This window comes from Scyliorhinus canicula, chromosome 10 (assembly GCF_902713615.1).
Source record: "Scyliorhinus canicula chromosome 10, sScyCan1.1, whole genome shotgun sequence".
Taxonomy (NCBI): Eukaryota; Metazoa; Chordata; class Chondrichthyes; order Carcharhiniformes; family Scyliorhinidae; genus Scyliorhinus; species Scyliorhinus canicula.
The window spans coordinates 189171321-189189744 of record NC_052155.1 but is presented as its reverse complement, the minus strand read 5'-3'; the positions used below and the strand labels follow the sequence as shown (position 1 = coordinate 189189744).

The following is an 18424-nucleotide window of genomic DNA, read 5'->3' as shown; positions in this document are numbered from 1 at the left end:
GCGGGGTGAGAGGGGGAGAGTGATGGGGCGGGGGGGAGAGTACGGGGGTGGAGGGGGGGGGAGAGTGATGGGGCAGGGGGAGAGTGCGGGGGGGTGGGGGGGGGAGAGTGATGGGGCGGGGGGGAGAGTGCGGGGGTGGAGGGGGGAGAGTGATGGGGCGGGGGGAGAGTGCGGGGGTGGAGGGGGGAGAAGAGTGATGGGGCGGGGGGAGAGTGCTGGGGTGGGGGGGGAGAGTGATGGGGCGGGGGAGAGTGTGGGGGTGGAGGGGGGAGAGAGTGATGAGGCAGGGGGGAGAGGCGGGGGGGAGGGGGGAGATTGCGGGGTGGAGGGGGGGAGAGTGATGGGGCGGGGGGAGAGTGCGGGGGTGGAGGGGGGGGAGATGAGTGATGGGGCGGGGGGAGAGTGCAGGGGTGGAGGGGGGGGAGAGTGATGGGGCGGGGGGGAGAGTGCTGGGGTGGAGGGGGGAGAGTGATGGGGCGGGGGGAGAGTGCGGGGGTGGAGGGGGGAGAAGAGTGATGGGGCGGGGGGAGAGTGCGGGGGTGGAGGGGGGAGAAGAGTGATGGGGCAGGGGGGGAGAGTGCGGGGGGGAGGGGGGGAGAGTGATGGGGCGGGGGGAGAGTGCGGGGGGGAGGGGGGAGAAGAGTGATGGGGCAGGGGGAGAGTGCGGGGGTGGAGGGGGGGAGAAGAGTGATGGGGCGGGGGGAGAGTGCGGGGGTGGAGGGGGGGAGAGAATGATGAGGCAGGGGGGAGAGGCGGGGGGAGGGGGGAGATTGCGGGGTGGAGGGGGTGGAGAGTGATGGGGCGGGGGGAGAGTGCGGGGGTGGAGGGGGGGAGAGTGATGGGGCGGGGGGAGAGTGCTGGGGTGGAGGGGGGGGGAGAGTGATGGGGCAGGGGGAGAGTGCGGGGGGGAGGGGGGAGAGTGATGGGGCGGGGGGGGAGTGCGGGGGTGGAGGGGGGGGAGAAGAGTGATGGGGCAGGGGGGAGAGTGCGGGGGTTGAGGGGGGAGAGTGATGGGGCGGGGGGAGAGGCGGGGGTGGAGGGGGGGGAGAGTGATGGGGCGGGGGGAGAGTGCTGGGGTGGAGGGGGGGAGAGTGATGGGGCAGGGGGAGAGTGCGGGGGTGGAGGGGGGAGAAGAGTGATGGGGCGGGGGGAGAGTGCGGGGGAAGGGGGGAGAGTGATGGGGCAGGGGGAGAGTGCGGGGGGGAGGGGGGGGAGAGTGATGGGGCAGGGGCAGAGTGCTGGGGTGGAGGGGGGGGAGAGTGATGAGGCGGGGGGAGAGTGCGGGGGTGGAGGGGGGGAGAGTGATGGGGCGGGGGGGAGAGTGCGGGGGTGGAGGGGGGGAGAGTGATGAGGCAGGGGGGAGAGTGCGGGGGTGGAGGGGGGGGAGAGTGATGGGGCGGGGGCAGAGTGCGGGGGGGAGGGGGGGGGAGAGTTATGGGGCGGGGGAGAGTGCGGGGTGGAGGGGGGGAGAGTGATGGGGCGGGGGGAGAGGCGGGGGAGGGGGGGAGAAGAGTGATGGGGCAGGGGAGAGTGCTGGGGCGGGGGGAGAGGCGGGGGAGGGGGGGGAGAAGAGTGATGGGGCAGGGGAGAGTGCTGGGCGGGGGGAGAGTGCGGGGGTGGAGGGGGGGAGAGTGATGGGGCGGGGGGAGAGTGCGGGGGTGGAGGGGGGGGAGAGTGATGGGGCAGGGGGAGAGTGCGGGGGTGGAGGGGGGGGGGAGAAGAGTGATGGGGCGGGGGTAGAGTGCGGGGTTTGGCTGTTTGGCTGACCGTTCAGCATCACCCACTTGGGTAAAGAGTCAATTTACTTTCCAATTGGTGGAGGATGTCCGTGTGTCACAAGCATGGATATGCTGGTCGACTAATGGCTGTGGTGCGGGGGACAAATCATCTGACAAAGCCTCCAGGGATACATTTAATCACCGTTGGAAATGCTGGTAGGACGGACGGGTCAGTAAGTTCTAGAATTGCGAGCAGAAAGCTGCAAGGGGGCAAAAGACACATTAAGTGAATGGGCAAAACGATGACAGGTGAAGTTTAATGTGGGCCAATGTAGCTTTCTGAGGTAGCGCGCCCAGAACTGAACTGACTTACTTCAGATGAGGCCTTAGCAACAACTGAAGCATGACATTCTCTGCTTCGTATCACACCCTGTTGAGATATGTACCAAAGTGCCACTCGCCATTAATGATTTTTGCTTTGTGTTGTGTCCATCAGTTAGAAATAATTTCCGCATCTAGACTCTTCTACAATTCCACGTCTCTCAGCATTTAGAAATTCCACTGATTTACTTCCCTTTGCTCCAGAATAGATAACCTCCCTCCTGCTGGACACCTGGCCAGGCCTCTCTGAGAATAAAGCAGGTTCATAAAATATTCTCTCAATAACCAATTTCTACCCAAACACTGACCTGAGCAAAGCCAACCTGGAGCAGTGGAATGTTGTAGCCACAGTCAATGGGAACCATAGTTACTGCATACTGATTATGCACAACATCATTTTTAATTCCTTCTTGGGTAACTATGAACTTGTCAATAAGAATTCCTCTGCCAAGCAATGGAGGGTCACTTCTCATTGGTAGACCTGCAAATTAAAAATGCCATTCACTGAATTTAAAATCAAAATATTGCAAACTATTTATATAATGCACAAACAAACTCTACTAATCCTCAGAAATATATTTCAAAGGTAAAACTGTCAGAATAGGTCTAGCCTTGCAGGGTGGGCAAGGTCTACCTCAGATATGGATCTACCTTCAATAAGGATTTATCTCAGATATGGATCTACCTTCAATAAGGATTTATCTCAGATATGGATCTACCTCAGATAATGTTCTAACTCAGATATGATTTGCCTCAGATATGGATCTACCTCAGATATGGATCTACCTCAGATAAGGATCTAACTCAGATATGGATCTACCTTCAATAAGGATTTATCTCAGATATGGATCTACCTCAGATAATGTTCTAACTCAGATATGGATCTACCTCAGATAAGGATCTAACTCAGATATGGATCTACCTTCAATAAGGATTTATCTCAGATATGGATCTACCTCAGAAAATGTTCTAACTCAGATATGGATCTGCCTCAGATATGGATCTACCTTCAAGAAAGATCTACCTCAGACATGGATATACCTCAGACATGGATATACCTCAGATATGGATCTGCCTCAGATATGGATCTGCCTCAGATATGGATCTGCCTCAGATATGGATCTGCCTCAGATATGGATCTGCCTCAGATATGGATCTACTTCAGATATGGATCTGCCTCAGATATGGATCTGCCTCAGATATGGATCTGCCTCAGATATGGATCTATCTCAGATATGGATCTACCTTCAATAAGGATCTACCTCAGCCTGGTATGGCAACTGCTTGGTCCAAGATCGCAAGAAACTGCAGAGTGTGGTGAACTCAGCCCAACGCATCCCACAAGTTTGTCACCCCCACGCTGCTTCAGTATACACATCCCACTGCCTCAGGAAGGCAGACAGCATTATCAGAGACCCCACCCACCCAGGCATTGCCTTCTTCCAGACCCTTCCATCAGGCTGAAGGTACAGAAGTCTGAAGACCCGCACATCCAGACATAGGAACAGCTTCTTCCCCACAGCTACAAGACTCCTCAACGACTCCCCCTCGGACTGATCTGTTCCCTGTAAGAACACTATTCACAACGCCCTATGCTGCTCTTGCTCATGTATTTGCTTTGTTTGGCCCCTTGTTCCGCACTGTAACCAATCACTGTTTGTCGATGAACCATTTGTCAATGTTCTCTGTTGATTATTCTTTTTGTCTACTATGTACGTACATACCCTTGGCTGCAGAAAAATACTTTTCACTGTACTTTGGTACATGTGACAATAAATCAAATTAATCAATCGATCAATCAATCAATATGGATCTACCTCAGATATGGATCTACCTCATATGGATCTGCCTCAGATATGGATCTGCCTCAGATATGGATCTGCCTCAGATATGGATCTACTTCAGATATGGATCTGCCTCAGATATGGATCTGCCTCAGATATGGATCTACTTCAGATATGGATCTGCCTCAGATATGGATCTGCCTCAGATATGGATCTGCCTCAGATATGGATCTACTTCAGATATAGATCACTGTAAATAAGGTCTTGACTAGCGTCTCCAACAAGAGCCATGTGCCAGTTTCTAATGCCTTCCACTCAGATTACCAGTTTTAGATGGATGTCCTGGCGTACCATAATTGATGCATCTCCTGCCGTGGAAACATAGTAAGAAGAAGAGACTATTCAGTTCTGTTGTGTGTTCATGTTTGTTCTGAGTTGGAACAAGGTCAGTTTAAGAATCCAATCACGGGGCGTATTGATGATGTCATTGGCAGTTTATTCTAACAGCCTGCAGCGTAAACACCTTTCCAATAAAGCTCTTGTTTATTTGTACCTTCGCTACTTACTTGTCATCCTTTGAGCAACTGTGCCAACACCTGAGGCATTCCTTTTTTAAAGTATGTACAGCTTTGAGGCTTTACCCCTAATCAGACTGCTTTACATCCTGACTCCTACATTTCCTCTCTGGAGGAAATACGGAATTCTCTGGAACCTAAACAATGTTGTGGCCATTACGGAGACATGGTTAGAACAGGGACAGGAATGGTTGTTGGAAGTTCCGGGGTATAGATGTTTCAGTAAGAGTAGGGAAGGCGGTAAAAGAGGTGGAGGAGTTGCATCGTTAATCAAGGATAGTTTAACGGCTGCAGAAAGGCAGTTTGAAGGGGATCTGCCTACTGAGGTAATATGGGCTGAAATTAGAAATAGGAAAGGAGCGGTCACATTGTTAGGAGTTTTCTATAGGCCCCCAAATAGTAATAGAGATGTGGAGGAAGAAATTGCAAAAGAGATTATGGATAGGTGTGGAGGTCTCAGGGTAGTTGTCATGGGTAACTTTAACTTTCCAAATATTGATTGGAACCTCTATAGGTCGAACAGTTCGGATGGGGCAGTTTTTGAACAGTGTGTGCAGGAGGGTTTCCTGACACAATATGTGGATAGGCCGACAAGAGGGGGGGGGCACATCCTCTGCTATTTGTGATTTTTATCAATGACTTGGAGGAGGGTGCTGAAGGGTGGGTCAGTAAATTTGCTGGTGGCACCAAGATTGGTGGAGTAGTGGATGAGGTGAAAAAATGAAAATTGCTTATTGTCACGAGTAAGCTTCAACAAAGTTACTGTGAAAAGCCCCTAGTCGCCACATTCCGGCACCTGTCCGGAGAGGCTGGTACGGGAATCGAACCGTGCTGCTGGCCTGCTTGGTCTGCTTTAAAAGCCAGCGATTTAGCCGAGTGAGCTAAACCATCCCCTAGGTGGAGGGCTGTTGTAGGCTGCAAAGAGACATTGATAGGATGCAGAGCTGGGCCGAAAAATGGCAGATGGCGTTTAACCCTGATAAGTGCGAGGTGATTCATTTTGGTAGAAAAAATTTGAATGCGGATTACAGGGTTAACAGCAGGGTTCTGAGGAATGTGGAGGAACAGAGAGATCTTGGGGTTCATGTCCACAGATCTCTGAAGGTTGCCACAAGTGGATAGAGCCGTGAAGAAGTCTTATAGCGTGTTAGCGTTTATTAACAGGGGGCTTGGGTTTAAGAGCCGCGGGGTTATGCTGAAACTATACATGACCCTGGTGAGGCCACATTTGGAGTATTGTGTGCAGTTCTGGTCACCTCATTATAGGAAGGATGTGGAAGCATTGGAAAGGGTGCAAAGGAGATTTACCAGGATGCTGCCTGGTTTGCAGGATAGGTCTTATGAGGAAAGGTTGAGGGAGTCAGGGCTTTTCTCTTTGGAGCGGAGGAGGATGAGAGGCTACTTAATAGAGGTTTATAAGATGATGAGGGGGATAGATAGAGTGGACGTTCAGAGACTATTTCCTCGAGTGGATGTAGCTGTTACAATGGGGCATAAGTACAAGATTCAGGGTGGGAGATATAGGAGGGATATCCGAGGTAGGTTCTTTACTCAGAGAGTGGTTAGGGTGTGGAATGGACTGCCTGCTGTGATAGTGGAGTCGGACACTTTAGGGACTTCCAAGCGGTTATTGAATAGGCACATGGAGCGCAGCAGAATGACAGGGAGTGGGATAGCTTGATTTTGGTTTCAGACAATGCTCGGCACAACATCGAGGGCCGAAGGGCCTGTTCTGTGCTGTACTGTTCTATGTTCTAAACAGTTCATTATCAAGTTCTATGACACCCTGTGTTCTAGATCCCGTGTCAGTACATTGAGTAGCCAGCAGTCTTGGGGACTAGCTTTGTTCAGACAATGAAGCATTCACTGAAGGTAAATTGTGAGCAAGGATCATTGTCTAAACGACTCAGCCAATTCCTGATGACATACAGGAATACAACACATTCGACAACCCAAAGTTCTCCTGCATCACTCATGGCAAAACGTCAATTACACCCAGTGTTTGCTGAAGCAGCCCAAGACAAGAGAAATTGTTGCAAGGAAACAGCAAAGGCAGGTTTTACGATGTGAGAACAGAGCTAAACACCATGTTTTTCAGAAAGATCAGGAAGTATTAGCAAGGAACTATGCCACCAGTGAGAAGTGGATACCTTCCATCGTCTTAGCACTGACAGGACTGGTCTCCAACACCGTTCAAACTCGGGACGATATAGTGTGGAGGAGACACGCTGATCAATGTTTAGCAACTAGAACTAGTTTTCCAGAGACAGAGTCAACCGAGAGTCTGCAACAGACTGTGGCCAGTGAAGACATAGATATTCCTGAGGAACTGACAAAACCAGAAACAACTGTGGAAGACAGAACCCCAGTTGAGGACATTTCAACACCGAGTCAACCTCTGAACACGACACAGAGTCTACCTCCAACTCGGATTGAGACAGCTAGGGGCTGGTTTAGCACAGGGCTAAAGAGCTGGCTTTTAAAGCAGACCAAGGCAGGCCAGCAGCACGGTTCAATACCCGTACCAGCCCCACCCCCCCGAACAGGCGCTGGAATGTGGCGACTAGGGGCTTTTCACAGGAACTTCATTTGAAGCCTACTCGTGACAATAAGCGATTTTCATTTTCATTCATTTCAACTTCGGACGATGTCCAAACTAACCCCAAAACACCAGAGGTTGTAGTCAACACAAAAAAGCTGCATTGGGACGCTCCAGCCAACCGCACCACATTCTGCCTCACCCCGCCGGCCGGTCAATGGGGTTTCCCATTGTGGGTAACCCCACACCACCGGGAAACCCCTGGGCAAAACGGAGCATCCTGCCAGCAGAGAATCCAGCCCCAGGTATCTGCTGCGGTTTGCAGAGAACCACACAGAAATAGACGTCCTCTGAATTGTCCAATTTATTGACAATTGTGTTTATAATTGTTCATATTGTAAATTTTGATTATTAACGTTAGTTTGTGTTTCATTGCAGAAATCTCTGATGTAAAGGGGGAGGAATGTGTGTTTATGTTTGTTCCTCATTGGAACAAGGTCACTTTAAGAATCTGATCATGTGCCACATTGTTGAGATCATCAGCTGTTTGCATGGGTAAATGGGCAAACTATCCTAACAGCCTGTGTGAAAACACCTGTCCAATAAAGCTCTTGTACATTCATGGTCTGTAAGCCAATCCTTTAAAAATATCACAAGCCCTTTGAGATTGTTTTGTTGTGTTAGCTCATGGCTGATCAGTACCCCAACTCTACTTACCCATCTCTGATCCATATCCCTTGATATCCTCACAGAACAAAACCAGACCATTTCTCTCACCTGTACGATGCTCAGAGGGAGCACCAGATACGCGAGGGTAGATTTTACAGATTCAAGGTTTAAACTCTTGCAACAGAACTGTTCATATCAAAGAAGTCAACATGCTTCATGGATTTAATGTTCCTTTTCTTACTTTGTGTTTGTTTCTGTTTCTTATAGCCAGTGTTGAATCAGGCATTATTGAGCTTTATAGTTCTAGTTGGGCTACATTTTAACTGCAGGAACTCACCAAGGTTCCTGAGGCAGCACCTTCCAAACCCACGACCACTACCATCTAGAAGGACAAGAGCAGCAGATACCTGGGAACCCCACCACCTGGAGCTTCCCCTCCAAGTCACTCACCACCCCGACTTGGAAATATATCAGCCGTTCCTTCACTGTCGCTGGGGCAAAATCCTGGAACTCCCTCCCTAACAGCACTGTGGGTGTACCTACACCTCAAGGACTGCAGCGGGTTCAAGAACGAGGCTCACCACCACCTTCTCAAGGGCAGTTAGGGATGGGCAATAAATGCTGGCCCAGCCAGCGACGCCCACATCCCATAAAAATAATTTTTTTAAAACTTGAATCGAATCTCCAAAAGTTCTTCACTACATTCCTGTTTCATCACAATTATAGTGTTGGGATTATGACCTGAAACTCAGGTTTGAAATACAAAATGAAAATACCATTTTGATTCTGCGTTGTTGCCCTCTGTCCAATGTACACAGTGTCCACAAACAAATCCTGGTCTGGTGTGATTCTCTGTAGATTAATTCGCATCAACATAAAGTTTCTTCCACTAGGAAACACGGATTTCACACCATCGAGCAAATCGATACAGGTGTAGGACCAGCTGGAGTCAATAAACATTCAATAAGGTACAGTACAGCCCAGCACATTAAACTCAACATTCAAGCCCACATTAGACAGCCACAAACCAAGATTTCTATTTTGTGAAAACCAATTTTGCCTGCTGGCTGAATATTGAAAACCTGCTCCAATGTGAGGGGGCCTCCAAAAGCAGGGGAATGCAAACATTGCATCTGTCGACTGGCTGGATAGGAGGACGTTTGATGTTGTTGTATAACTTATATCTCAGAGTTATGCAGAGATTACACTAATTCCTGTGCATGTGACCTGTTTATCTACAGTGCTTTGAAATGTCTGCTCCGCGTTTAAGGTCTGGTTTCCAGCTCTTTTTATAACTTTACTCTGAGTCCACACCCAGGCTTAAACAATCAAATACAGTGAATATCAATAGTAAACAGACTCACATAATCAAACATTTAAACAATTGAACACAGCAGGTGTCACTCCAAGTTCCCACTAATTCCTATATATCTCAAGTTCTTGATGTTAAAAATCCTGTGGTTCTGATTTAAACTTTGCCATCATCAAAGTTACATCCCCTCCCAAACTTTCTAACTGATAACATTTATACAGAGTGTAAACTGGAGTGTGTTTCATGGGTTTCAAATTCTGATTGCCAGGGCTCAGGAACTCCTCTTCCCTCTCCCAATGTCCTAAAGGTAGTCCATTCACTGATGACCCATCCAGCAGATTGTCTCAAATCATTAGTCTGCAATATTAACTCCTTTGGAGGGGGCGGGAGGGGGTGGGGGGGGGGGGGGGGGGGTGGGGTTACTTAAAACCGAGCTTCAATAGACCAAACTCTGCAGCTGCTACACCTTTCAGAACCCCAGCACATCCCAAAGCACTGAACAGACAATGAAATATGTTTGACGTCCAGTCACTGTTGTAATGTAGTGATGTGATCCCGATGGTTATACACGAGGACCAAACGGGGTTTGTGAAGGGGAGGCAGCTGAATGTCAATGTACGGAAGCTTCTTAATGTTACGATGATGGCGTCGGTGGCTGGGGAGGCAGAAATAGTAGCATCGATGGATGCGGAGAAGGCCTTTGACAGGGTGGAGTGGAGCTACCTGTGGGAAGGGCTGAGGAGATTTGGGTTTGGTGAGGGATTCAGTAGCCGGGTGAGGCTGCTGTACAGCTCCCCGGTAGCGAGTGTGGTGACGAATGGGAGGAGGTCGGATGACTTTCGGTTGCCCCGGGGGACGAGGCAGGGGTGCCCCTTGTCTCCCCTGCTCTCTTCGCATTAGCGATTGAGCCCTTGGCCATGGCACTGAGGGATTCGAAGAACTGGAGGGGGATTGTGCGGGGGGGGGGGGGGGGGGGGGGGGGGGGGGGACGGGGGGGGGGAGGGACACACTGACTGTCGCTGTACGCGGATGATTTGCTGCTGTACATCGCGGATCCGGCGGGGGGGATGCCAGAGGTGCTGAAGATACTTGGGGAGTTTGGGGATTTTTCGGGCTATAAGCTCAGCCTGAGGAAGAGTGAGCTGTTCGTGCTGCACCCGGGGGATCAGGAGAGGGAGATAGGAGAGCTCCCGTTGAAGAGGGCAGGGAGGAGCTTTAGGTATCTTGGGGTCCAGATAGCTAGGAGCTGGGGGGCCCTGCATAGGCTAAACTTTTCGAGGCTGGTGGAGCAGATGGAGGAGGAGTTTAAGAGGTGGGATGCGCTGCCACTGTCATTGGCGGGTAGGGTCCAGTCAGTTAAGATGACGGTGCTCCCGAGGTTCTTGTTTCTTTTCCAGTGCCTCCCCATATTGATCCCGAAGGCTTTTTTAAAGAGGGTTAACAAGACTATTCTGGGGTTTGTGTGGGCGTGGAAGACCCTGAGAGTGAGGAGGGTATTCCTGGAGCGAAGAAGGGAGGTAGGCAGCTTGGTGTTGCCCAACCTGTGTGGGTATTGCTGGGCAGGTGGGTGATGGAGGGGGAGGGTGCTGCATGGAAGAGGCTGGAGGTGGCGTCCTGTGTGGGCACGAGTTTGGAGGCGCTGGTGACGGCCCCGCTCCCACTCCCCCGGCAAGGTATTCTACGAGTCCGGTAGTGGTGGCTCCCCTCACAATTTGGGGACAGTGGAGGCGGCACAGGGGGGAAGTGAAGGCCTCAGTGTGGGCTCCGATACGGGGCAATCACCGGTTTGCACCAGGGAGAATGGATGGTGGGTTTTTGAGTTGGCATAGGGCAGGCATCAGGTGGATGGGGGACCTTTTCCTCAACGGGAAGTTTGCGACTTTAGAGGAGTTGGAGGGGAAGTGGGGTCTCCCCCCGGGAATGCTTTCAGGTATATGCAGATTAGGGTGTTTGTTAAGCGGCAGGTCGCGGAGTTCCCGCTGCTGCCGCCTAGAGAGGTGCAGGATAGGGTGCTCTCGGGGACGTGGGTCGGTGAGGGGAGGATCTCGGCGATTTATCAGATGATGCAGGAAGAGGAGGAGGCCGCGGTGGAGGAGCTGAAAGCGAAGTGGGAGGAGGAGCTAGGGGAAGAGATTGACGATGGGACATGGGCGGACGCCCTGGGGAGGGTGAACTCGTCCTCTTCTTGCGTACGGCTCAGCTTGATTCAGCTGAAGGTGCTGCATAGGGCGCACATGACTGGGGCCAGGATGAGCCGGTTCTTTGGGGGGGAGGACAGGTGTGGGAGGTGTTTGGGAGGCCCGACGAACCACACCCACATGTTCTGGGCATGTCCGGCGTTGGAGGGGTTTTGGAAGAGGGTGGCGGGGACTTTGTCCAAGGTGGTCGGGTCCAGAGTGGAGCCGGGCTGGGGGCTCGCGATCTTTGGGGTAGCATCGGAGCCGGGAGTGCAGGAGGCGAGAGAGGCCGGTACCCTGGCCTTTGCGTCTCTGGTAAGTGGAGGGACGCGAAGCCCCCGAGCCCGGAATCCTGGGTCAACGACATGGCCGGGTTCATCAGGCTGGAGAAGGTTACGTTTGCCCTGAGGGGGTCGGGTTCTTCCGGCGGTGGCAGCCCTTTCTCGATTTTCTGGCGGAGGGTTAGAGGGTGGTCAATCTCCGCAGCAACCCGGGGGGGGGGGGGGGGTTAGGGATTTGTTAAGGGGGGTTGTTTTTGAGACTGTTTGTCTGTTACTTTTTTGCTTTTTGTATTGTTATTAATTTATTGCTTTGTATTGGGGGGGGGGGTTCTGTTTATTTTTGTATTCTGTTTATCTTATTGTTGGGAGAAAATTTGTAGTTGAAAACTTTGAATAAAAATTATTTTTTAAAAAAACTTGTAATGTAGCAGTCAATTTGTGCACAGAAAGCTCCCACAAACACTTTTGTGATTGAGGGATGAATATTGGTCAAGTCACCAGGGACAACTGCCCAGTTTTACTTTGGTAAGTGTGATGGGATGTTTAGCTTCTGACTGAGAGGCTTCAGGTTAACATCTGATTTGAAACACGACACCTCAGGCAATGCGGCACTGTCCCAGTACTGCACGAGGAATTTCAGTCCGGAGTAATGGGCTCAAATCTCTGGGGTGGGTTTGAATGCACAAACATCTTGGGCTGAATTCTCCGCCCCGCTGTGCCACATTTCTGCTCCGACCCGCCGCCGGGATTCTCCGTTACACCGGCCGGTCAATGGGGTTTCCCATTGATCTCCCCGTGTCTGCGTGGGTTTCACCCCCACAACCCAAAGATATGCAGGTTAGGTGGATTGGCAACGTTAAATTGCCCCTTAATTGGAAAAAATTAATTGGATATTCTAAATTTATTTTTTTTTTAAATTGGGGTTTCCCATTGTGGATCAGCCCCACCCCATCAGAAATCCCTCGGGGGCCGGCAAAACGGAGCACCCCACCGGCGGCGGAGAATCCCAGCCCTTGTGTTCTGTGACATCCTGGAGTGTTGAAAAGGAATTATATATTTTTTTATAAATTTAGAGTACCCAATTATTTTACTTTCCAATTAAGTTGCAATTTAGCGTGGCCAATCCACCTACCCTGGACATCTTTGGGTTGTGGGGGTGAGACCCACACAGACACGGGGAGAATGTGCAAACTCCATACGGGCAGTGACCCAGAGCCGGGATCGAACCCGTGTCCTCAGCGCCGTGAGGCAGCAGTGCTAACCACTGTGCCACCGTGTCGCCCTGTTAAAAAGGAATTATATAAAAACAAATCCCTTCCCCTTTCTTTCGGATTTGTTTGTTTGACTGCAAACATTATAAAATGTGACATTGTAGGTTTTTCTTATTCCCCCGATGATAGAGAACGCAAGTTAAAAAAACAAAACTTCAAAGGATTACTTTACTGCCACTTAGTTTAAATGCTGAGTCTGATTCTATCAGCCTCCCCATCCAGTGTGCATTCCTGCCCAGAGTGGAATCTTCAGAAATCTGGAATATCTCTGTCTACTCAAACCCCAAGGCAGCCGTCAGTTACTGTTATACTGACTGCGGTTACATGGACCATTTCGGTAATGGGCAAATCCAGCAACTACGGCAGAATTTGGACAGAATATGAAGCAAGATTCATGAGAATGGTTCCCGGGATGAGGAAGTTCAGTTGCAAAGATAAATTGGGGGTTGGCATTAGGTGCGCTGCTCTTGCAGAGGGCCAGCACAGATCCGACTGACCAAATGGCCTCCTGTTTCATAACCGCACAATCAGTCTAAATCCAAATAAAATAATATTTAAGGACCAGTGCTCACCGATTCTCTTGGGTGAAACTGTGTTGGATCCAAACAGATTTTTCAAATTTTCCACCTTTGTTCCTGTAGCTGACCGACAGTTGAAGATAATTTTGCAAAAAACCTTTGTATGCAAAACAAAGCTGAACAGACGATTAAAGTCACATCAGCATACTGTTCATGTATCATATCCCAGAGTGACTTACTCAAAAGCTGCAGAGCAAGACATTATTTGTACAGAACCTACAGCATTCCTCAGTGCATTGAGCAAAATAAACATACAGGAATCCATCACAGGAGTTTAATTCAACCAAGATTTATACTAACAACTATTGAAACTCAGTAATATGGCCAATATTGTACCCTTTCTGCTGACTTGAAGTTACGGCCAGTACTCGCCCAACTTCATTCAAATACAGACAAATATAAAATGCAATACCAGTGTATCCAATCAGGGCCCAAGGAAAATGCTCAAAATACCATTCTTGTGAAGATCTTTGTGCCAAATATGTGAACAATCAACTTTGCAGTTGGTAACCCTGTCACTTTGCAAAGTCAAATTCTTCCCTGCACTCCCCATTTTTCTTCCCTCCCCAACTAAATGTGCGGACAGACCATCATTGAACATCACAGATCAAACTCACATGAATAAGGCCCTGAGACAGAAACCAGCAGATTTGTAACAAGTCTAAAGCAGCCTCAAAAACCTACCCATTTTCAGAGTAGCAGTATAATCAAAGCACTTCAAATGTAGCTACTGTCAGATGACAGGGTGATTCAAGGAGTGTTTGCATTCACCTCCCAGTAGCTTTAGACTCACCTGGCTGTGTACGCTGAGCGAGAATGGAAGATGATAGTTTGCAAAGCCAAACAAAGATGTGGGGTTTTTTGCACAGGAACGTCCACAGAAAGCATCAGTGTTCCTTGTTACCTGGCCACCTTGCCAGCTGGTCTACAAGGTTAAACGGGAAACAGGAAATTACATTCTATTGATGGACTGTGGAATAATTCAGCGGGAGTGAGTTCCAATCCCTGGGAGACAGTTGGAGAAATCTGAAATCAGTTTAAAACTGTTAATAAAAAGCTGGTCTCAGGAAAGGTGACCATGATGGTGGCCGATTGGTGTAAGTTGGTTCTAAAAGCAGCATGTGATAGACTATTAATTCATATCACAGATACACCAGTGGTAATATTCAATTCATTGGGAGAAACAACAGCAAGTGTTGGCTTGGCTGTTCATTATTTATCCTGTCCCGTTACACATTCCATTGGCTTCAATGGGAATGAGGATAAAGCAGCCAGGATCTTTAACAGGCAGGTGTGAAGAGACGGCACGGCAATGCAGCTCTCCCTCAGTACTGACCCTCTGACAGTGCGGCACTCCCTCAGTACTGACCCTCTGACAGTGCAGCTCTCCCTCAGTACTGACCCTCTGACAGTGCTGCAATCCCTCAGTACTGACCCTCTGACAGTGAGCACTCCCTCAGTACTGACCCTCTGACAGTGCTGCAATCCCTCAGTACTGACCCTCTGACAGTGAGCACTCCCTCAGTACTGACCCTCTGACAGTGCGGCGCTCCCTCAGTACTGACCCTCTGACAGTGCGGCACTCCCTCAGTACTGACCCTCTGACAGTGCGGCACTCCCTCTGTACTGACCCTCTGACAGTGCGGCACTCCCTCAGTACTGACCCTCTGACAGTGCGGCACTCCCTCAGTACTGACCCTCTGACAGTGCGGCACTCCCTCAGTACTGACCCTCTGACAGTGCGGTACTCCCTCAGTACTGACCCTCTGACAGTGTGGCACTCCCTCAGTACTGACCCTCTGACAGTGCAGCACTCCCTCAGTACTGACCCTCTGACAGTGCGGCACTCCCTCAGTACTGACCCTCTGACAATGCGGCACTCCCTCAGCACTGACCCTCTGACAGTGCGGTGCTCCCTCAGTACTGACCCTCTGACAGTGCAGCACTCCCTCAGTACTGACCCTCTGACAGTGCGGCACTCCCTCAGTACTGACCCTCTGACAGTGCAGCACTTCCTCAGTACTGACCCTCTGACAGTGCGGCACTCCCTCAGTACTGACCCTCTGACAGTGCAGCACTCCCTCAGTACTGACCCTCTGACAGTGCAGCACTCCCTCAGTACTGACCCTCTGACAGTGCAGCACTCCCTCAGTACTGACCCTCTGACAGTGCGGCACTCCCTCAGTACTGACCCTCTGACAGTGCGGCACTCCCTCAGTACTGACCCTCTGACAGTGCGGCACTCCCTCAGTACTGACCCTCTGACAGTGCGGCACTCCCTCAGTACTGCACTCGGAGTGCCAACTTGGTTTCTGTGCCCATGTCTCCAGCGTAGATCTTGATCCTATAGACCAATTGCTGAGGAACTAAATCCAAGTCACTTTGAAACTCATTGTTTCAAAAATCACCTATATTCTGAAGAAAGTGTTAATGAATTGAATGATTGATTTAATCTGATTATTTTTATTTTGTGCAAATACCTTTTCTTCGTCATCTTCAAAATTGTTGAAATATTTGACAGCGTACCCTTCCCTGTAATCCACAATGTGCTCTGGGCATTTGGCACTCGCCAAGTCTTCTATAGCAGCTTTGACCTGGAATGAAAGGTTTTAATGAGCAGAAGGAAGAATCCTGGTTATTGGCGCTGGTCAAACTAGCCACAGCTTCTGAGCATCTTTCAGTCCTCTGCCCGTCACTGTCTGAGCTGTAACTCTGTATCGGCCATGTCACTAGTCTCAGACACCAGAGTGGGAATGGTACCACCTTGGCCATGATCCTGTGGCCGGTGACCCTGAGCCATGAGTTTGAATCTCACCAGAGCAGTTTCAATTCATTAAGTAAACCCAGAGCAACAAGTTAGCATCAGCAATGGGAACCACAAAATACTGGATTGGTGGATCACTAAGGCCCCTGCAGGAAGGGAATCTGCCGTCCTTACCCGGTCTGGCCTACATGTGACTCCAGACCCACACCAATGTGGTCGATTCTTCAGTGACCATTGAAATGGCCAAGCACATCCCTCAGATACGCACAAGAGGCAGTTCACGGTGAGGGCTTTATTGGCTGGGTGAAATCGCTGTACCAGGCGCCTGTAGCAAGTGTATGTACAAACCGGCTGAGGTCGGGGTGCTTCGAACTTCACCGGGGAACGAGGCAGGGGTGACCCCTCTCCCCGTTACTATTTGCCCTAACGAGAGACCCACTATGGTGCTGAGAGCTTCGAGGAACTGGCGGGGACTGGTTCAGGGGGTGGGGGTTGAACATCGCATCTCGCTATACGCGGATGATTTGCTCCTGTACATTTCGGACCCTGTGGAGGGGATGGGGGAGGTTCTGCGGATCCTGAGGGATTTTGGTAGTTTTTCAAGGCACAAACTGAACATGGGAAAGAGCGAGTTGTTTGTGATCCAGGCCAAGGGGCAGGAGGAGAGACTGAAAGAGCTGCCACTCAGGATGGTAGAGAAAGGTTTTTGTTACCTGGGTATACAGGTGGCCAGGAAATGGGATGCCCACCACAGGCTCAACCTGACCCGGTTGGTGGAGCAAATGGAAGGGGACTTTAAAAGGTGGGACACGCTCCCGCTGTCACTGGAGGGAGGGTGCAGACCCTGAAAATGACTGTCCTCCCCAGATTTTTGTTTGACTTTCCGTGCCTCCCCATCTTCATCCCTAAGGCCTTTTTTAAGCGGATGAGTAGGATCATTAAGGACTTTGCGTGGGCGAATAAGACCCCGCGAGTAAGCAGATCGCTGTTGGAGTGCAGTCGGGGAAGGTGGGGGGGGGCATCTACTACTGGGCGGCCAATATTGCTGTGATTAGGAAGTGGGTGGGGGGAGGGGAGGGCGGCGTGGGAGCTGCAGGAGGTGGCATTGTGTAAAGGTACTACTCTGGGAGATTTGATAACAGCTCCTTTGCCGTTCTCGCTGACCACTCCACAAGTCCAGTGGTGGTGGCGACACTGTGGATCTGGGGACAGTGGAGGAGGTACAAGAGGGTGGAGGGAGCGTCGGTCTGGACCCCGATATGCAACAATCACAGGTTTGTCCCGGGTAGGATGGATGGTGGGTTCCAGAGTTGGCAGAGGGCAGGCATCAGAAGGATGGGAGATCTGTTCATAGACGGAAGCTTTCCCAGTTTGAAGGCGCTAGAGGACAAATTTAATCTGCCGCCAGGAAACGCCTTTAAATATCTGCAAGTACGAGCCTTCCTGAAAAAACAGGTAGTGGCCTTTCTGACGCTGCTGCCACGGAGGATACAGGACAGGGTGGTCTCCGGCACCTGGGTGGGGTAGGAGAAGGTGTCGGATATCTACCAGGAATTACAGGGGGCGGAGGAAACCCCAGTGGAGGAGCTCAAGGGTAAGTGGGAGGAGGAGCTAGGTGAGGAGATGGAAGTGGGTCTATGGGCAGAGGTCCTGGGCAGGGTTAATTCCTCCTCATCATGTGCCAGGCTCAGTCTAATTCAGTTTAAGGTGGTCCACCGGGCACACATGATGGCAGTGAGAATGAGCCAGTTTTCTGGGGCAGAAGACAGGTGTATGAGGTGCAAGGGCAGCCCTGCTGACCATGTCCACATGTTTTGGGCATGGCCGGAGCTTAGAGAGTTCTGGCAAGGGTTCGCGAGGGCAATGCCCAAGTTGCTTAACACACGGGTGGTGCTGAGTCCAGAGATAGCGATCTTTGGAGTGTCAGAAGACCCGGGAGTTCAGGGGGCGAAAGAGGCCGATGTCTTGGCCTTTGCCTCCCTAGTAGCCCGGAGACGGATTTTATTAATGTGGAGGGGCTCGAAGCTCCCTAGTGTAGAGACTTGGGTTACCGACATGGCTGGGTTTCTCCGCCTCAAGAAAATAAAGTTTGCCTTAAGAGGGTCTACGCTAGGGTTCTCTTAGAGGTGGCAGCCGTTCGTCGACTTTCTCGGGGAAAATTAAAATGTCAGCAGCAGCAGCAATCCGTGGGGGGGGGGGGGGGGGGGGGTGCGCTTTATTGGGATGATATGGGAAGACTGGGTCGAGTGGGGTAATGTCTATTTAATTGTTAATGTATATTCCCTTTGTGCACTATGTTAATGTTCACTCTAGTTTGTTTTGTTATTATGGTTATTGCTGTTTTATTATGAAAATTCTGCAAAACCTTAATAAAA

The 18424-nt window shown here is 50.6% G+C and overlaps 1 protein-coding gene across 1 annotated transcript in view; it reads right to left on the bottom strand.

Moving 5' to 3' along the window:
* Positions 1-18424, bottom strand: part of pkhd1l1.1 (PKHD1 like 1, tandem duplicate 1) — a 186950-nt gene that overhangs the window by 121756 nt on the left and 46770 nt on the right. Inside the window, 5 exon segments of the mRNA XM_038808494.1 lie at positions 2408-2580; positions 8443-8609; positions 13280-13401; positions 14079-14210; positions 15766-15879. Coding sequence (XP_038664422.1) covers positions 2408-2580; positions 8443-8609; positions 13280-13401; positions 14079-14210; positions 15766-15879 — 708 coding nt within the window.